At 44.3% G+C, this 20,567-nt stretch overlaps 1 protein-coding gene across 2 annotated transcripts in view; it reads right to left on the bottom strand.

Moving 5' to 3' along the window:
- Nucleotides 1–20,567, bottom strand: part of NRK (Nik related kinase) — an 87,704-nt gene that overhangs the window by 47,587 nt on the left and 19,550 nt on the right. For both annotated transcript variants that reach the window (XM_053955510.1, XM_053955511.1), the window contains exons 3-8: nucleotides 13,416–13,472; nucleotides 8,204–8,329; nucleotides 7,327–7,437; nucleotides 5,428–5,518; nucleotides 3,253–3,383; nucleotides 762–816 (exon numbers count right to left, since the gene is read on the bottom strand). In XM_053955510.1, the coding sequence (XP_053811485.1) occupies nucleotides 762–816; nucleotides 3,253–3,383; nucleotides 5,428–5,518; nucleotides 7,327–7,437; nucleotides 8,204–8,329; nucleotides 13,416–13,472 (571 nt within the window). The remainder of the gene's footprint in view (nucleotides 1–761; nucleotides 817–3,252; nucleotides 3,384–5,427; nucleotides 5,519–7,326; nucleotides 7,438–8,203; nucleotides 8,330–13,415; nucleotides 13,473–20,567) is intronic.

Here is a 20,567-nt window from a genome sequence, read left to right as displayed (position 1 = left end):
CTGCTAAAAACCAAGTCTGATGGGAGAACAGCCAAGTGGGTTGTTTAAAAACAGCCTACGTGCTCTCAGGCTCAGGCCAGAGTTTGATGGATTTCATCTCCCGTTCTCTCAGCAGTGACTGGATACCCCACACATCCCATCTGCTCTGCAGGAGCTGGGCAAAGCCACCAGCCCTCCATGCCTACAAAAATGCACGAGGACTTTGCACCCACAGATCTCTGCCTGACCTGCAAGAGGCTGTCTGGGGGAGCGAGGGAGCAGCAGGCTGTGAGCCTGTGGCAATCTGCTGTCAGGCTGAGAGTGTGGTCATGGATCAAAGCCATTACATGTGAGTAAATGCTGTATTAGTCCCAAAATCTGTGAGAAACAAGTCCGTTTCAGAGTAAAAATATAACCTTTAAGTCTACCTTCTTCCACTGCCATCATTTTTTTTAGTGACCTAAACCCAAAGGCACTCCTGCCAGTATTTTCTGCTAACATATCAATCACTTCTGCTTAGTTGTATCCACAGGCAGCAATCAACAAACTAATGCTAACAAGAGCTTTAAGAAAAGAAGTTTTATTTTCCCAGGAAATAAAGGCAAGGAACCAAAATACAGACTGAAAGAGCCTAAAAGGAAGAAGAAAGCAAGAGTCCAAATGAGGAAAAAGTCAGAGTGTTTAAAGATACAGATAGAACCAGAATTCTGTGCATCAGTGCATTAGCCAAGCATGAGTTATTTTAACACAAAACACCCCCACCTTTATACCAAATCACTTACGAGGAGCTCCTTCAGCCATTTCAATAGCAGTGATTCCCAGAGACCACAGGTCACTCTGCAGGAAAAGGAAAAGAAACAATGCACACTGCAGCTTGCAACATCCAACCTTGGTTGTTTTGCTTGTTTGTTTTCTTCTTGGGTTTGTTTTTTTTTTTTTTTTTTTTTTTTACAGTCTCCCTAGATCTCTCCTGGATCATGCTGTTTTACTTGGACTGACAAATATTCTGCTCCCTTCCCACTCCCTACTGAGCTTTTAGAAAAAGTGCTAATAGCCAGAAGCTTTCCATTCCCCATGCAGTTCTGAACAGCTGATCCATCATTTAAGCAGCCAGCCCCAAAATGTAGACCTTCTGCATTCAAAAAACAAGAGCCAGACAGAATATAGCAGGCACTGTTTAAATATATGTCCTAAATCTGTTTTCATGAGGCAGCAAGACACAGAAATGCCTCACCCTTCTCCTTCTGGCCAAAAATAATTCTTGGTTTTAATGCTTATTTCAGAGCAGTCATTGCTGAGCTTCTACACTGTTGGAACAAGAATTATAGTCAGGCCTTGGGGTCTGATTCTTTCTGTACAAAGTCTCCAGTCACATGTTTTTGGGCACATGAGAAAAGAGTACATCATGCAGTCAGGTTTATGCCACAATGAATGTCCAGCTCAGTTAACAGAGTGGAGTTCTCTTTATCAGCTGATCTGGATGCCAAGGGTCAGGTTTTGATCATGGAAGGTAAATTGCAGGCACCATCAGTGGCTGTAAAAACTTCACGTGTTTCCACTTGATTAATCATGTGCATTATTTCACTATTCTTTGTATCTAAATGTAGCCAAATGAGAGGCACATGGCCAAACCACCTTGCAAAGCTTCTCTAAAACTCACCTTTTAAAAAAACAGAGTGACAGAAAACCTTCAAAGATTAGAGGGAATAAGCCTTTACATGAATAGCAGCTCATGCTCAGTCCAGCACTCTAAATCTCACTTTATCAACGAGCCCTCTCAGACCAGCTGCTCTGAACTCTTCACACAAGCTGAAAGACAGTTCACATCAAAGTTCATGGAGGGATTCAGCAACAAAACTGGTGGGGATTTCACAGATCCAGTCCTGACTTGTAATTAAGTAAATGACTGAAAATTAAGAGTCTTCAAGGGGTAGTACTGCAGGTTTTGAGGACAGTGAGAGAAACATCCAGGCTACACAGAATTTTGGTTTGGAGTTCCAAAGCATAGGAGGCAGACAGGTGTAAGGGAGGATGACAGCCGTGTTTGTAAAGCTCACTGTGTATACAAACACATTTATGTGGATATATTTGTACTAGTTTTGTCATGTTTGTTCTGGTTTTTTTGAAGAGCAAGAAGTTCCAGAGCAGCTTCCTGCTACTTAGCCCATCCTATCAGGTGTAAGTCTCGGTGGGAAAGACCAGCTCTGTGCCACCTTTCTGAGCCACAGCACTGTTTGCAAAAGTGCTTCCAAAACCCTCTGCTGATCAGTTTTAAACTACCACCCTGCAGTATCTATTTGGAAACAGACAAACTAGGATTATTACTGAAGGCAAAGAAAGCTCAAGAATTAGGGGTGCACATTCTTTATGATTATATCTTCTGGTAAGTACACATTCAGAGAAGGAAATAACTGGGGACAGAGAATGAAGACAAGACATTAACTTCTTGAGGTTTCAGTAGAAGATTGGTATGATATGGAAAAAAAAATAAATTGTGTAGTCATGACTGACACACACAATATGACCTCACTGGGCCAGTGCAGCACAGGTCTCAGCAAGGGAGAACCACAGCCTCTGAATCACCAGGAAATAGAAGCAGTAACACGTTCTTCTCATAAATATTTCAGAAGCCACAGTTGGAAGGAGAGGTGCAAAGTGGCAATGGAGAGAGCACCTGAACAAAAAGAGTGGCTGCAGTGTCACCCAGAAGATTCCTGCCAGGAACCATTCCTGGAAATCATGCTGCATGGTTAACGCCCACAAACTGAAATACTGAAAATTCCGTGCCTCAGCCACCCTGCCACTGACCAGAAATCATTCCAGGATGAGAAACCACTTGCAGTCACATGCTCATGAATGAGCAAAGGGATACTAATTACTGCCAATTAACTCAGGATTCACAGCTGACTACAGAGCAAAACAGCTCTACCACAGTGTGCAATAATTTGCCATATAACTATTACACTACTTCAAGTATTCCTTTGGAACTCCTCTCTTCCTTTCTTTTCTATCCAGACCTGAAAACTTCTTAGTACTTTTTTTTTATTGCAGAGAAGTTCATGAAAGTGTATTTCATGTACTAAAAATTAATAAAAAACACTCACAGTGAAACTTCACTCTTAAAAAGAGCCTCCACCCACATATTACAAATACTTCTGTTTGTACAGTTCTAGTATTATTGTGGTTTAAAAGGCAGGGAGCTTGAACTTTTCAAATGAGCAGGATTTCAGCAATAAGCCACATGTTTTCTTACCTTATGGAGTGTTTACTTACTCTGTAGTCATATGTAGAGTCTGGGTTCTCCTCACAAGCAATGACCTCAGGCGCCATCCAATACGGGGTGCCAATAAATGTGTTTCTTCTCCCAATTGTCCTGTCCAGCTGAGCACTTACACCAAAATCCACTGAAAAGCCAAGAAGAGGTAAAGAAATTAGCAAAAAGTTGTACCCACATGGCACAGCATGTGCTTGGTCACTTTTATACTGTTTAGAACATCAAACTTTTGGCCTACAACATATATGAAATCTGAGCTCCTCCTGCACGCCTTGTCCAATACCTGAGATTTAACTGCCTCTTTTTTCCCCCTCTTTCTGACAGAAGAATTAAATAAATCTGCCTGGTGGGTTACAGCAAGAGGAACTGCTCTGCAAGACATTATGGAAAACTTTGGACTTAATTGAAATGCTACATTGAGTAGGACTCAAGGTCTTCAACTAGACTGAAAGAAAAATAGTATCTACACACAAGACAAATTTGGATGTGTCTGATCTAGCTGCTTGTGAAAGCTGGAAAGAACCACCATATCACTTCATGCTGAGGTGTCTGGAATAAATCCTTCCCTATGTTCACACATTATCTCAGAACGAACTGGAGAATCTACTACTCCACTCTCATCTTAGATCATTACAATGAGTGAGTCGTGTGGTTCTCTTTGAGCTGGAAAGGGTGGCACTTTCATAAGGACTGTACAGCAAAATGGTTTTGTTCACATATGAAAAGGGTCCATACAACCAATAATTATGTGATTGCATTTCTCTTTGAACAAAACCCCAAAATACAGTAATTGCATCCACTGGGATAGCACTGGATTGGTATTCACAGAGGAGACAAAGGAGGGGGAGAGAGAAGGACTGAAAGGAGACAGCCCTGTGGTTACCATCAAGGAGTAGATTTTCTCATTGATGTTGTCTCATTGCAGATTATCTGCAAGCCAAAATTATTTGTAGGGCTATAATTCATGTGCCTGCCTAGAAAACCTTCTCCAAGAAGAAGGTGGAGCTGACCTTTGGGATTATTCTGTGCTCTGTGCTTCTGATGGGAAGTGCACACTCTCACACTGTGAGAGGTGGAACAGAATTGAACTGAGAACCTCTTGGCTTTCTAGCTTCTTTGCCTTAAGACACACGAGCTAAATCTCTCTGGAAACAACTTTTTTTCTTCTTTTTAAAAATCATTATACTCAGTAAATCTGTTTCATTTTTACCCAGAGTTAGAAAGGTTTAACTGTTTTGTCAATCATTTGAAGAATGGTGTAAGTAGTAACTATACAAGACCATAAAAACACACAACACCCCCATCTTACCTGTTTTAAGAGGGAACAGTTGACAATTAGTACATATGATTTAGAGACTACAAAAAAAATCCTGCCTTCAGTTAATTTGACAGCAAAACTCCCCTTGACTTCAGTGAAGCCAGGTTTTTGCCACAAGATTAAACCATAATGAAATTTAAAGAACCTATTTTTACTTGCTCCAACCAAAAATACTACCCCACATCCACAAGCCATGTCTATTATTTGTTGTTTTCCAACTCTACAGGGAATTGTTTTAGTTAAAGAGGGAGAGATTGTAAAGATCATCACAAATAAGAAGTGCTCCCCTTGAGATTTCTCCTTTAAAACACTTCCCTGTGATGTCTTTCCAAAACACAAAAATCTCAAGAGAGATAGTACTTGAGTTTAGTTTCAGGAAGTCAGAAGTTGTCAACACTGACTTGTCACAGTAACAAAAGGAAATGAGTAAAACTTTTTTGAGAGATGCCTGTTACTCAGTGGTAGCCCTTTCACACGAGTAATTCCACCTATTGTCAGATTTATGCAAATCTCTAAGACAACTTCCTTTAGAAAAATGGATTAGCAAAATTTGCCCCCCCAACTTTTTTTACTTTGGAAGTCTTTTGCATGCCAGGATTCTCTCTGAAGGCCTGATGGTGCTGTGACTTCCTGGGCTGGTTCTGTGTGTGACTGCCTGTACTGCCCTCAGGCTGGGGGACACCCTTGCAGAACACTTGACATTTTCAACTCTTTCTACTTTACACACACCTTGAAAGCACAAGCATTAACCACACTTGCCACACATGCTGCACTTAGGTTACTGAAAGTTCCTTCTGAGTCAAAATGGAAATCTTAAATTTTAACAGGTTTCTAGCACTCATTTAAGGAAACTTACCCAATTTTACCTCTGCATTTTCTGTGAGAAGAACATTCTGTCCTTTAATATCTCGATGGATGACATGGTGAGCATGAAGATGTGCCAAGCCCTAAAAGAAAACCAGATTTGCCTTACTCTTTCTTCCTAACATTACCCTGAATACAGCACTGTTGCTTTTTTGCAGTTTTGCCCTTTTCAGTCTTTATTCATAAGTAAAGTCCTTTAGGTGTTACTAGCAACATTTTCAGGGAAGAGAGAGGACAGCAACCATAAGTTTGATTCTCTTCTTCACCAGAGGCCTGACAGTGGTGGAGCATCTTGACTCAAGTGTGAAGAGAGCGAGGTAGGAATATTTTAAACTTCTGTCTCAGAATCAAGGGATGCTCCTTACACTCTATGCTAAAAGCAAACAAAAGGGAAAAAGAGTAAAGCAGAATGCTCTGTATGAGGACCAGAGACAGCAGCTGGCTGGTAGCAGTGGCTTAAATTTTGCATTCAACAAAATAAGAAATTCAGTGGTAAATGGAGGAGAGAAAGTTAAAAATACCATGTCAGACCTCTTTTGGGATGCAGCAAATATTGTTTTCAGTCAGCTAATATTTCCTGTCTCCTCCTGCATTTCAAAATTGCCCATGGTTGAACTATCATAGACAAAAAGGAACACACTGAAATAATCCATTATAGTAGTCCAGGGATGCTTCACTCACAGCATTTAGCCTCTCTAATATCAATGGCTTCAAAGAGAGCTTCCACCCAGCTTGTAAATTTTCCATAAGGAAGCACTGTCAATCCATGTGCAACTGGGCCATTTTATCTTGAAACAAGCATGATTAAATCCAATCCCTTGTTTTACCAATATGCTGTTTTCAGTTGCACGATCATAAACCAAATGTTTTAACATCAATTGCTTTAACAGACACATTACAGCCACACCAATGAGGAACAACCTGACCACACCATTAAGGTTTTATTCTTTTGCAGAACTCCCCACACTTCCCAGATATAATGATTATAATCCTCAGGCTAGTGCCAAATCCCTGTAAGAGGGCAAATATTCTCTGCTGAGCACATTTCTCAAACCCTATGCCCCAGAAACTAAGTTTTATCCCTATTCAAGCATTACTTCAGCATGCCATCTAAATTCCCAGAATGTGCATTTATCTTACCATTATTTAGAAAAGATGTAAAAATCTATTATAGGGAAGACAGATCAGTAACTCTGTAATGGGTTTTGCATTCAGAATGACTGGCTCCAACATCATATTTTTTTTCCAGGCTAGTTCACTAGATTACACTTGGGAATTGTTTTATCCTCTGTACTTTCCAGGAAAAAAAAAAAAAAAAAAAAAAAAAAAAAAAAAAAAAAAAAAAAAAGCAGCCTTCAGCCTGCATAGAATGAAATATAGCCCCAAGATCTGTCTTGCAGATCCCAGCAGGGCCACCTCTAAGATTTTGGAATGCTGCTTAGTCAACATTGCCTCTAATAGTGTGGGAAAGAGACCCCTGAGTGTGTGCAGGTAAAGGAATTATGGACAGAAAGATCTTACAAGCATGAACAGCTGAAGCATCGAGCTGAAGATCTTCTGATGTGGAGGGCAGACATACTGAAAACAGAACATTTATTTCCTTTTCTAGATGCCCAGTGTCTGGAATTTCAGAAGATGGCTATTTGCCATAGGAAAGAGGAATTTTCTGTTCTTCATACAGAAAATGGGATTAGCTACAACAATACAGGATGCCAAGCAGCCATCATGCCAGCTCTCAGGGCTCCTCTGAACTCAAGGACCACAGCCCACAAGCCCCATGGATCACAACCTTTAAACAATAATGCTCATTAGTGACCTATTTTAGCAACCAAAGGCTTGGAAAGGCCTTTTTGTTGCAAATGAGCAGCGAAGCTCTGCTGGCAGGACTCACCCTGAGAACCTCTCTGCAGATGTAAGCAATCCAGTCTTCCTTGAAACAGTTCCCTTTTGTCTTCTTTACCAAGTCGGTGACAGAGCCTGCACCGCAGTACTCCATCACCAGCTGCAGGAGACAAACACACACAGGGCACCTTTACACAGCTCTGCCAGGGCCAGCAGAGAGAACACCTGCAGACACCCACTTCCAGCACAGCCCAGGCATGGCAAACTACATGCTGCCTTCTCGGATGCCAAGTGACTTAAAATCTCATTTCCTGAATCACACACACTGCTAAATAAATAAAAAACCTCACTAGTGCTCCTCTCCTGTTTCAGTTTTTTTTTTTTTTTTTTTTAGTATATACAAAATTGGAAAAGCAAGAGTTAACAGCACTGAAAAACATGGGAATTTTTTAAAATTTTGAAATTTCTCATTTTGCTGCAGAGCTTCAAAAATCTTGCAGCCAAAACACTGGAGGATTCATTATTCTTCTTTTCTTTATTGCCAATTCCTCTGCTTCCTTTTTTTTTCATTTTCCATCTGAAAAAAGGAGAGGAAAGCAACAAGAACGAGAGAAGGCAAAAAGGACAAGCTCTTTCACTTCAGTAAAAAAAATTAGAGAATAATTTAATTTGGAAAAAAAATGGGCTCAAGCAACAAATCAGAATGACAGCACCAGTTACAAGAATCTTAACATCCTTTATGCCCATCCTCAAAGGAAATCATAGGGATGGAAGATGTCTAGGGAGGAGTAATTTCTCCCTTTTATATGTTATTCTTCAGAACAATTACTTCAGAGCTTCACTGAGACAGAGTCCAAGCCAAGCATGCTGGAACTCTAAAGGAGGAGCTGTAAATCTGATGAGCAGAAATGACACTAAACACTTACCCAGAGCTGATCATCTTGGCCTGCAGGACTTTTCTTTACAAAAGCCCCATAATATGTAGCAATATTCCGGTGATGGGAGTACTTCTTTAGCATGTTTATCTCCAGCTTGATTTCCTCCTCTTCATTCTGTAACAAAAAAAAAAAAAGCAGGAGGCTCCTTAGGGGAGCCCCAGGGCTGCAAAGCAAACTCTGTCTTTGGACACCGTGAGCAACCTGGTCTGATGCCACGGCTGACCCTGCTTTGAGCAGGAGGTTGGGACCAGAGTTACCCTGGGATTATGAGACTGCAGCTGATAGATGGCTCTTAAATTGACAGCTGAATCACCCTGATCTATGGGTCTAAACCAATGAATTGCTAGGGATTGACCTAAAGAAGCAAAAATGTCTCCACTCAGGCATAAAAATTGCACATTGTCTCTTCAGGGAGCTTAGACAGGACCTATTACTCCCCCATTTATGGCTTCCGCATGCAGTAATTTAGTCTCGGAGAAACTAACCAGACTCAAACAAAAATAAAATTGTTCCTAACACTCCATTACTTAAATACTTGGAAAAGCACTGAGTGCACCCATCAGACAATTTGTCTTCCCAGTCCCGTGGAGGGTCCTGCTGGGAGGAAACCAAAGCCAAGAAGGAGGTGCCTTGCCACAAATCAAACTCCAGCGTAAGCCAGGGTTATGATCTGCTCCTTCCTTACAGCTGTGAGGCTGCCCTATCTGGACCATGGGCTTTCTCCCTCTGCTAACACCAAGCCATCTATAAAGCCCCTGGCATGCTGGGGGCTAGCACACCCCAAACATCATCTTCCAGGCACCAGCTGCCTGTTTTCCCTTGTCTTTGTTTCAGTCTCGCCAGGGCAGACGTTCTCTTCTGCCCATACAGCATTGTGCACAATAAGACAACTACTGGAAGCACAAGTTTTAATAATTTTGTTAGAAGGAAATGCCCTTTTTCAGGGAGAACTGCCTGATTTGGAAAGGCCCCCTCAGAGCTGGCTGGCTAGGTGCACAACACCCAGTGAAACACACCTAGGTTTTGCCACTTCACTCACTCTAACAGGAAGCGAGTAGTGCTGCAAGGTATCCTCCTATCAGTCAAAAGGAGTAGGACAAACTTGAAAACTAATTTACCTTGTTGTAAAACATCCCAGTCAGCAGTTACTAGCTGAAGGGGAAAAAAAAAAGAAAAAAAGAAGAAGATGCAGCAAGAACAACTCAGCCCCAAAGGACATTTTTAAGTGTTTTTCCTCTATTTTCCAGTAGTTTTGCCATTGAAGCATTCCTTTAACCACCATAATGGACTGCTTACAAAGCCACAGGCTTTTTTTGTAGATACCCCACAGGCTCTTACACATCCACTGGCAAGAGCAGGAGGAGTTCCACATGGGTAATGCTCCTTTCCCAGAACCAGCAAGATGCAATTCCCGCTTTCTCTTGTGTCATTATTTACCCTGAAGGCCAGAACCTGATCTCTCCCTGTACCTGTTTCTCCTTCCCTTGCCCATCCTAGCCTGCAGGGCCCAAGTAACACTGCCCAGCACAGCTGAATGCCTTGGGGAGACACTGCTTGGAGCAGACAGCAGGCTGAGCTTCAGGTGCTGCTCAGGCTGTAAGGCAAAGGGCTACACAGGACAGCAGCTGGGCATTTCACAGACAAATGCACTCTGGCTCGCCAGTGCCTCGGTGGGTTTGCTATACCAAATACTTATGTATTGGTATTACCAATGTTGAGAATGGGACGTGCCCAGGCTTGTCTGGCCCCTGCGGCTGAACCAAATAGCAACAACTGTGGTGTTTCACCCAGAGACACTTTGGGCTAGCTGGATGCTGCAGCTGGGCACATGGAGACAAGTCCAGACACGCCAGAGCTCAGGTGGTGGCAGGGTGGAGCTTCCTCTCATAGAGGGTCTGATCCCTCAGGTTTCCCTCTGCCGGTGAAACTTTTAAGGTGATAGTGAAGGAAAGGAGTTGGTTCTGATGGAGGGTTTTAATCCAGAGCTTTTATTCTGGCCCACAGGCTCTGAATCCAGCAACAGCTCCAAGAGAACTCCCAGACCACGTGGTTGCTCTCCCTTTTACCTGGGGCAGGGGAGGAGGGGAGGGATAGGGAGCTCACCAACCAGGTATGGGAGAGGAGGTCTCAGGGGACAAAGGACACCTGGATGGCCCAATGTCCCCCAGGGGTGGAGGGCATCTTTTGAATCTGCCCAATCACTCGATGCCCTTCTGGAATTCCAGGAGTGACAGACAGTGCTGGCAGGGGTCAGGGTGGGGAAAGAAGGAGTGATTGACACACCTGGGAGGAAATCTTCAGGGGAGAAACCCGGGGTTCGGGGGTAAACCATGAAATCACACTGCAACACTATGCCATGGCAAAGCCAAGGCAGAAGGGTAAGTGTGAATGATTGTGCCCCATGGGCCACGTCATGAGGCGCGCCCAGGAGCTGAACCCAGGCCTGCTAAGCCTCAGTGCCACGTGCATCCTTCAAGCACAGTGACTATGGACAAAAGCACCCTCAGTTTCTCACTGCACGCCCACACGCAGAATTTCCACTTTCCACCACCCCTCTTGCCAGCGTTACCAGCAGCCCCGTGTCTCAGGGGTGTGCTCATAAATAATGCTGCTCAAGGAAAGGAAGCAGGCTCGCAGATGTGCAGGTGCAAAAAGCTGTTTGCTTTCACAAACCAGCGTGCTCCTGGGCACAGATGGCTGCGTGCACAGAGATGACAGGCTCACGATCAAAGGCTGTTTTTGAAGATGTGGGCCTATCTGCAATGGCATTAGAACTAGAAAACACACTCCTCTGACCACAGCTGGAAACGAGATCATCGGCTGACAAATACTGCACCAAGGGACTGCCCTTGGTACTGGGGCAGGTCTAACAACAAGTTTCACATTTAAATGTTATTTTGCTCTCTAGAAAGAATGAAAGCAAAGACGGAGAATGACGTGCTGGAGAAGAGCTCTTTGATCACCTGCACCGACAGCTGAAGAGACAAGCAGCAAGAATCCAGTCTGTCTGCAAGCACTCTGCTTGTCTGGCTCTGTCAAAAAACAGGAAGCAGAGCCTGTGTGGAGAGGCACACAAGCACACACGTTGCCATCAGCTCCCCTTTAACCATTTCAAAGGGCTCCCCCCACCCCCATGCAACTCAATACAGCAGCACTTCCTGACAGATGGCCAGAGGATCCCACAATGACCACAGCATCCTGCTGCTGCTCTTAAGAAACCAGCCTGGGGCTGCAGCTCGTGATAGCAAAGGGCAGATTTGCTGAGCTCTTGGAGTGCCCCAGATCTGAACAATCACAGCTGGAGCTCGGCAGGCAATTTCTGATGAAATGACTTCTTACTGGAAAAAGAAGCCCTGTAGATTTGGTGAAAGAATAAGAATCTTTTGGTGAACAAAAGTGCCAGAAGTAGCAGAAGTGACCGGATCCAGACATGCCAGTGCCATCCTGTGCCCTAGCAGCAGGAATACAGCCAACTCTGCATTAGGAAAGTGGAAATAAGAGCAGAAAGCCCTGCACTCACCCTGTGCCAAGGCCAGAAAGCACGAACACTTGAGCACAGTTGAGCTGGAATTGTTCAGTTTAGTGGGGGAAGAGCATCAGGGAAAACCCCTTTGGGCAGTTTCACAAACATGCTCCTCACCTTCCCATGAAGGGTCTCAATGTGAAAACAGCATGCCCAGCTACCACTGCCCCTCAAACAACAGGACAGGTTCCCCAGCATGATGTTGGCTCTGTCACCTGAATCAAATCAGACCTAAACAGCGTTGTTTTGTTCTCAGAATCCTGCAAGTCTATAAGGTGATTCCTAAAGCAGGACCATTTTGTTTCCAAGTAAGTAGGCTATTGGTATTACCAATGTCAAGAATGGGACGTGCCCAGGCTTGTCTGGCCCCTGCGGCTGAACCAAATAGCAACAACTGTGGTGTTTCACCCAGAGACACTTTGGGCTAGCTGGATGCTGCAGCTGGGCACGTGGAGACAAGTCCAGACATGCCAGAGCTCAGGTGGTGGCAGGGTGGAGCTTCCTCTCATAGAGGGTCTGATCCCTCAGGTTTCCCTCTGCTGGTGAAATTTTTAAGGTGATAGTGAAGGAAAGGAGTTGGTTCTGATGGAGGGTTTTAGTCCAGAGCTTTTATTCTGGCCCACAGGCTCTGAATCCAGCAACAGCTCCAAGAGAACTCCCAGACCACGTGGTTGCTCTCCCTTTTACCTGGGGCAGGGGAGGAGGGGAGGGATAGGGAGCTCACCAACCAGGTATGGGAGAGGAGGTCTCAGGGGACAAAGGACACCTGGATGGCCCAATGTCCCCCAGGGGTGGAGGGCATCCTTTGAATCTGCCCAATCACTCGATGCCCTTCTGGAATTCCAGGAGTGACAGACAGTGCTGGCAGGGGTCAGGGTGGGGAAAGAAGGAGTGATTGACACACCTGGGAGGAAATCTTCAGGGGAGAAACCCGGGGTTCGGGGGTAAACCATGAAATCACACTGCAACAGCAGGCATTACTGGATGCTGCCAAACCAGACTTCTAGGAGAGAGGAGAGGAGTCTCCCCAGCCTTCCTGGGGCTCAAGGCTAATGTGGTCTCAAGGAGGCAAGCTGCTCCACTACTGGCTGTGCTCTTGAAAGAAGAGACAAAGCCCAGTATTTAGCAACTTTCTCAACACCCTGTCTCAGCACTGACACCCATTTATAAATGTGAGTAGGGACAGTGCCAATTAAACTGTCTCCTTCCCTCATCTGTCAAATCACAATAAAAAAGCACAGCATTTGCCTTTCTAACATGATCCTGCTTGCTGGCTGTCAGGGCACTACTCAGAGGAACAGCTGGCATATGAGGGGATAGGATGTGATGAAACACAGCAGAGGCAGTGCAGAGATACCGGAAATCTTTTAATTGCTATCTCTGAAAGCAGATAATCAACTAAAAATAAGCAGGAAGGGACTTCTTGTCTTTGGTATTACTGAAGACCAAAATATATGGCAATGTGCTCCCTTTTTGCTTTGTCACCATTGGTCAGCCACACTTAAAAAATATGGTTGTGTTAACACCACTCAGTACTTTATAAAACACAAATTGGTGCTCAGGAACCATGACTTACACCAGTGCATCTTCCTCCATGAGCTGTCCACCTTCTCATGATCTGATTATTTATTTTTCCTTGCTGCTCAACGATCTTATTATTTTTGGTTTTGCACTCACCTCAGTAACATTCATCACTTTGATTGCTGCCAGCTGCCCAGTCTTAACGTGGCGACCCTGTTAAAATAACAGAAGACACTATGTAAAACATGTAGGCAAACTATTAATACATCAACAAATTAGACCTATAACAACCAGGTTTGACTAATTGCTTTCAATCTTGTTCAAGGCAATATTCTAATTGGAGGTGTCCCTGCTCCTTGCAAGGGGCTTGGACTAAGGTGACCTTTACAAGATCCCTTCCAACACAGACTATTCTGTGATTCTATGTACCAAACAACCGCCCAGCAACACAAAACCACCAAGGTGAGGCTTGGTGATGTATTACCAGAGCCACACCCTTACTGTGCTCTGAATTTAACAGAGTTACCTCTACAGGGTTCAATTTCCTTTTAGCACAAAGGAAGCAGCAGAGGGAGACCTCTGTTCTCACAGCACAACACGGCACAAACTCAGAGGTCTCCACCTAACTTCTGTTCAACAGGTGATGCCAGCCCTCAAGCCTCCTCTTCTAGGACACCTCAGCACACTCTCTGAATGCCTGAACAAGAGCCATCGTTCCTGTCCTGCCTGAGGTGTGCTGGGGAATCTGGAAGGCTTTGGGCTGTTGGCTCTGTCCCCACCTTGACCCCTGACACGTCCTGGCACACCTCAGGGTAAAGCCAAATTCTGGGTTCCAGTACATCAATCTAGCAACCTCTAGTGGCTGCCAAGAAACTAAAGGTTGATGCACGTTTTTGTCTTTTTTTTTTTTTTTTTTTAATTTTCTAATGCTTTTTACTTCAAAATGCTTAGTTTTTATAATTCTTACTTCAGCTGAGTTAACTACATCTCAGCTACTACTGAGCTAGTATGTGAGCTACTTCCTCAAAATCATGCAAGAGCTTTGAATTTAAAAATGTCATCTTCTGTGGTGGTGGGGAAGACCTAACCCAGGATTTTGACTGTGTGGGTGCCTACACATGTACACAGTTCATTATGGAATGCCCACACCCCACAGTCACTTTAACAACAGACAACTGGTAACTTCAGACTAGGTAATAGGTTTGGTTTTGAAAACACAGCTAGGTAAAGGGAGGCAATAGGAAATAAAGCTATTAAAAGAGCAAACTTGCTACTGAGACTGACAAAATGTGATTCACAAGAACAGCCATCACGAACACAACCATGAATCTTGCTGTCAGCTCCAGTTTCTTGCTTTGGTTAGGTCAAGCTGCTCAACAGATACCACAGATGAAGCCTTTCACCACGATAACCAGCACTGACCTCACACTGGAAGATAGTATCAAAAGATTTGAATATACAGTGGGTTTGCTGTACATCCTAGCTGCTCACTTCCATCAAATGTTCAGAAATGGGTTTGAAGCTTTGAGACTGCAATTTTATTCCCGAAATAGTAGTGCCTGCAAAGCTGTATATCAAAATAACTAACTGACACCAGTTAAGGATGCCACTGGAAATCAGGAGATCAAATATGAAATGCTGCAGTTTGCAGACAAAATGATTTGCAGGTGCAATTTACACTCACAAAATTAAAAGCTGTGTTGAGGTAATTTTAAAATCCAGGTTCTATCTGCACAAAAGTGCATACAAATGTTATTTCTAAGATTAAGCAAATTTGCATCAAAGAAAAATGATTCCTCATTCTCAGGCAATATGTCACAGTCATGTTTCCTTTGAGAAAAAACAATCCTGCTGAGTTTTTTGTATATTTAAAGGTGTCCTCTTTCCATGGAAGCACTCCTGGGACTGCAAAGCATTTTCTCATGAAGTAGAATGATAGGATTTACCTATCAGCACAGACCTCAGGAGAAAGACAAATAGGGCACATTCTCCCCAGGCCACCCAGGCCTTGGTGGGTGAGTGTGGCTGGGCTGTGACCAGTGCCAGCCCAAAGGATGCTGGTGTTGGGTCAGTGTCCATCCCAACACTGGTCAGCAAGTTCCCTCTGCACAGCCACAGCTCCTCTCTTGGAATTGTCTGCAAATGTTCCCATTTGCACTGAATGTCTTGGCAGTGCAGGGAGAGGGCTTTCCCCAAATCACAGCCACCCTGCCTGCACCCCAGAGTTAGTCTGAGACAAGCACACTGGTAGCTCCACGTCTCTGGACACCACGCACCAGGTGACCAGCCCATGGAAAACAGGAGTCTGCCCTGGACTGCTGTAGATTCTGCAAAGGACCAAAGACTAACACTGATTTTCACAACTGTAGTGAAGCATGGAAACCTGCTGGTTCAGTGAAAAAATAATCAATCAGTCCTAGGCTAACACTGCACTTGAATATTCATCAGAATAAGGAAGAGGGAAAGGCTTGGCATTCAGTCCTGGTGTCAAAGCATAACTCCTGGTCAAATTGTCCCTCTGTGTAACAGATATTGGTCATTTTGCTGCCACAGGTATTCCCACTGTATGCAAAAACTGCTGCTCTCACTTATCACTATAAATGTGAATACTAAAGTCCTCCCAAAAAAAGGTTTGGAAAATCAGTATTTATGGGAAAGAAAACAGTAAGTCCTTTTGTTTTGTGGGCTGTGATTCACCTTTGCTCAAAAAGTATGTCCCTGTTAACTAAGATGCACAACTCGATCCTGCACCTGTATTAAGGCACAGACTATGACTGTGCTGGCAGTTCAGAACAAAAATTACAGATTTCTCAATATTGGTCTTCTAAACTGTTCAATTTTCCTTAACATCTTTAGAAGCAGTAAACATCCTGAACCCAACCCTGATAGAGAGTAATGCCTTAGCAAGGAAAGATTTCAGTGCTGGTCCCTTATTTTTTTTCACTTATCAATAAATCTCAGAGGTTAGCCAGAGTTCATGGGAACTCTCACACTGCTGCTTCTGCTGAAGCCACAAAATTGAGCATGTGTGAATTGTCTGGAGAAAAGTGGTGTTTTGATTTTTGTTTAAAGCTTCTAGGAGCAAACTGGCTGTTTTAACTTTTTCCCAACCAAATGAGATCAGCTGATTCACTTACTTCCAGTGACAAGACATGCTGAAGTTCATCCTTGCCGATTTAATCTGAGAAGAACAAGGGGCATTGCCCTCCCAGCCCTCTGTTCACTCTGCCACTGCCCATCCTCTCCAGATCATTGGAGTTCAGCCTGCTGTGATTCAAGATCCTCCAATGCACACTTCCCCAGAAACTGGGCAGAGGGCTGGAATGGTCTGTGGGCCGGTTTCCCTAATAAATGGTTTAATCTTTCACCCAAATGCTCAGTATAAGAGCTCTGGAGAATGTAGTCAAAACATCCAAGAGCCATTTGCAACACCCATATTCCTACCCAGGAGTACCTCATCAAATTCTATCAAGCTCACACAGAGCTTAGACACGAACAATTCTGAGGCTCAACAACTTTCTAAAATTGAAGTTCCACCCTTCATTTTGATGAGGTATCCAAGCTGGAAAAAGATTCTCCCATTAGCTTTGAGTCCAGCTAAATTCCTGGTCTCCTCCAGAAAATATTTCCGCATAGTCTGCTGTAGTTGCCAGTTAGTCACGACAGTAATATTCAGCAAACCTGAAGCCAGCACACACATTTTTCAAATCTACACACTGCTCATTGCAGCCAGACTTGTGGGAGATGCTTTATGCCAAAGATCTGGTTCTAATGAGCTTCAACCCTGCATTATCTCTGCAGGGAGAGATACACGGAATAGGGCAGACTGCTCAGTGTTATTTCTGTTGTATGCGTATTTATCTTTTCACCTCAGATAAAGGAACCGCTTATCCACGCCTTTTACTAAGGGTCAGGACACGTACTTTTCTATTTACATCAAACAAGAGAGTCAACATTAGCAGCCAGCTATTAGCTGATAAAGGGCCTTTACATGAATTAAGTATATTTACAAAATGATGCATTCAGTCACGTACAACACCTTTTCCTCTTATGTTCCAAAAAAAATTTTGTACGCTCCCTGGCTTGGGCCATGATTACAAGAAGAGACCCAAGGTCCCAATGAGATTATAAGGTTGCAAGTCATATGCAGAGAGTTTGGTTTGACAGCTTCCCTCACAGATCCTGCACGTATCTCTCTTCCTGGGGGTGGGAAACAGCTCCCATCAGCTTCTCTCCCCACTTGGGATCTGACAGATTTGGAGTGGACAATTGCAAGTCCAGACAGCAGAAGCCAGCTGTCCACTTAAGTGCTGCACACCGTGCCAAGGCAGCCCACGGCAGTCCCACCACAGGCTTCCTTTTTGGCAACAGGCACTCATTAATGTCCATGTGTTTCTGGGTCTGTCTGGTGGAGCTGTCCCCATGTAACCGCTGCAGGAAAAAGTGCACGAGAAAGGCAGGGACTGCCTGCTGCAGGACGCCAAGGCAGCACAGAGCTGGTGCATTTCACCACACCAGAAGTCCTTGTTCTTGTCCATGTCCTTGTCTTCTCGTCTGCAACCAGAAGCACCACAGAGAGGTGGTCAGGTGCCTGTGTGCAGGGACACCTCCCAAGAACCAGAAGACTCGGACACTTCAAGTTTGCACCTTTGTGCCCACATGAAGGGCCATTTCATACCAAACACTGCTATCAGGCACAGACACAACCAGCTCACAGCATGAGCACAAGGGTCGGGGACTCCTGGCTGACCCACCACAGCACTGCCTGCCTGTGTAATCCTGACAGCTGGTAGATACCACAGCTTTAACTCCTGGGACCTTCTCTGGATGTTCAAGATTTGCATTGTAAAGCAAGATGTGGCTGTTGGAGGTGTGGGACTTTGGCAGTCAAGGTCTTTCTCAACCAGACATTCCTTATGGGATAACAGATGCAGCTTGTGGCCACCCGCCCTTTGGGAGCGAGGTGAAAGCACAGCTGTGTCGCTGCAAGCTCTCACCGAAAGTGAACTCGAGCAATCAGATTTCCTGTTCAAAATGCACTGATGAACTTTGAAGTTTGAGCCCATCTGTGCGGCCCTGCAGCTGCTGGCAGCTTGCCAGCTCAGCCTGCTGTGCCCTGTGGGACTGGTCCCCACCCTTTCGGCCCTCTCCTCTCCACCCTTATCATCCTGCAAACACAAGAAAAGCCTTTAAGAGATTATGCATAGAGTGAACAATGCCCTGTGTAGGGATCCAGGAAACCCTATGTCCTATTCCACATGACCTTAACGAAGTCACGATCCTTCTGTTTCCCTTTCCACCCGCATAGGACTTTTCTGCTCAGACCCAGTTCTTTAGAAGGGATGAGTGATGCTTGCTAACCCCAGCCCCAGAGCCAGTGGGAACCCGAGCTCTGCCTGTTCACACTGCAGGCAGGCAGGAGCAGCCTCCCATGCAGCTGCAGCGTGCTCCCCAGTGGGTCAGCACAGCAGGGATGAGAACCCCAAAAATATAAAACCTGCAGATATGCTGCTCCTGTGCAGCAGTTTAGGCACAGCCACTGTTCTACAGTAAAAGGCTCCCCATACAAGCATCCTGCTGTCCCTTAGGGTCTTCACAATGGAAACAAGTGGTCAGGGCTTGCACACCTGGGGCTGTGTCACCTGAGAAGACAGTTTTTAGGTGAGCTCTATCAGCAAGAGCAGTCCATACAACTCAATTCAGCAACTGCAACCATGTGAGACAATGCACAGTAGTCATGGTTGGAGCTCTTCAGCTAAAAATACAGCACTAATGCAAAACCTGAAAGGACCTTCCAGGAATATATTCCAAGGAAGTAGTAATTAAGAGCTTATAGCTTGTTTTTGTTAGTTAATGGCCCAAGGCAAAGTTCAGAGTAAGTCATGCACTGAATACTAGCACTGGATTTCAGGAACAATCCATTTCATCATAGGCTATGACATGTAATCCACATCAACTCTGAGAGTTAAAAAACCCCAAAAACAGAAACATAAAAAACTGCACAAAACCCTTCAAACCACAAATGCCTTGGACAGATGGGCACCAGTTTCACAAAGTCTTTTTTTTTTTTTTTCTTTTTTTAACCCCCTACAAAGAACGTGGGACACCAGCCAGGTGGGAACACAGCTATCATTTTGATTACAGCTTCATCCTTTTAATCACAAACTCAGGCTGCAGAAAACCTTCTCTGATTGACAGTATAAAGTTTTGGTGATCCATCCACATCAGCTCTGAATGTCTGTTGTATTTCAGGGCTGTAAATCAAAGAATTGTACTCTGCTAGAGCATCTCTTTTCTTCTTTGTCATACTGGGAGATGCTGAGATTTTGGAAGCTGTCCCAGGTCACCTCTGGAGTAGCCCTCAGCTCCATCTCCCAGCTGGAGCACACCTCTCTTTCCTTGTGACAGCTTTCATGGCAGCAGTGCAGGATGCAGGGTCTGCCACAGAGCCACAGCCCGGCTGTGCTGGCCGTGTGGATGCCACACGTTTGCCCTTTCAGCCCCACATCTGCCACGCAATTCCCAGACAGTGCCAGGTCTCAGCCAACACCACTTGGGCAGCATAGCCAAATATTGCATTTCCTCTTCCTTATGCTCCTGGATAGCTTTGCTGCCATTAATTGTGCCAAAGAGAGGAAGAGCACACAGCAGACTCAGCATCAGCTCCTGAGACCAACACGAGGCAACACGAAGGTCCTTTGTTCTCTCAGACAATACAACACTGGACACCACCAGGCACAGTCCCTCACCTTGGAACAGGACTGCCTGGCAGACTCCAACCTAATGCTGCCTTCAGAGCCAGCCCTAAATGTTTCCTGCCAGGGAAAGCAAAGCAGCACATCACCTACAAAAATGCCACCCTGGTCCATTGCTGGTCAGTGTGAACAACAGAAATAGTAACACACTGTAGGTAACCACGACATGCTGTCCAAGGTTTATGTTGTATTGGTCTTTTTTTCTCCTCTATGCTAAACCCCACTCTGTGATTAGTTGTGTTCTAAAAAGTCAGCTAAAATGTATCACTTTAGGTATAGACCATATCAGTAAGTCAAATGTTATTTCACATATCCCAGAGCTTGGGCTGCAAAATATCAGCACTAAACCCTAAAATGTCTGCATGTAGATATATAAAGAATGAAATTATTAATTAATAACATTCTGTGCTCTGTAAGACAAAGGTTGCTACATTAATGAAGAAATATTAGGGATATATATTATTTATAAAGGGATTTAAAATGATTTTCAAAACCCTAAAATGTTACACTGCATTCCAAATTAAAAAATATAATTTTGTAAAGTTATCACATT

This window comes from Vidua chalybeata, chromosome 14 (genome assembly GCF_026979565.1).
Source record: "Vidua chalybeata isolate OUT-0048 chromosome 14, bVidCha1 merged haplotype, whole genome shotgun sequence".
In the NCBI taxonomy this organism is placed as follows: domain Eukaryota; kingdom Metazoa; phylum Chordata; class Aves; order Passeriformes; family Viduidae; genus Vidua; species Vidua chalybeata.
This window is presented reverse-complemented; position numbering and strand designations above follow the sequence as displayed.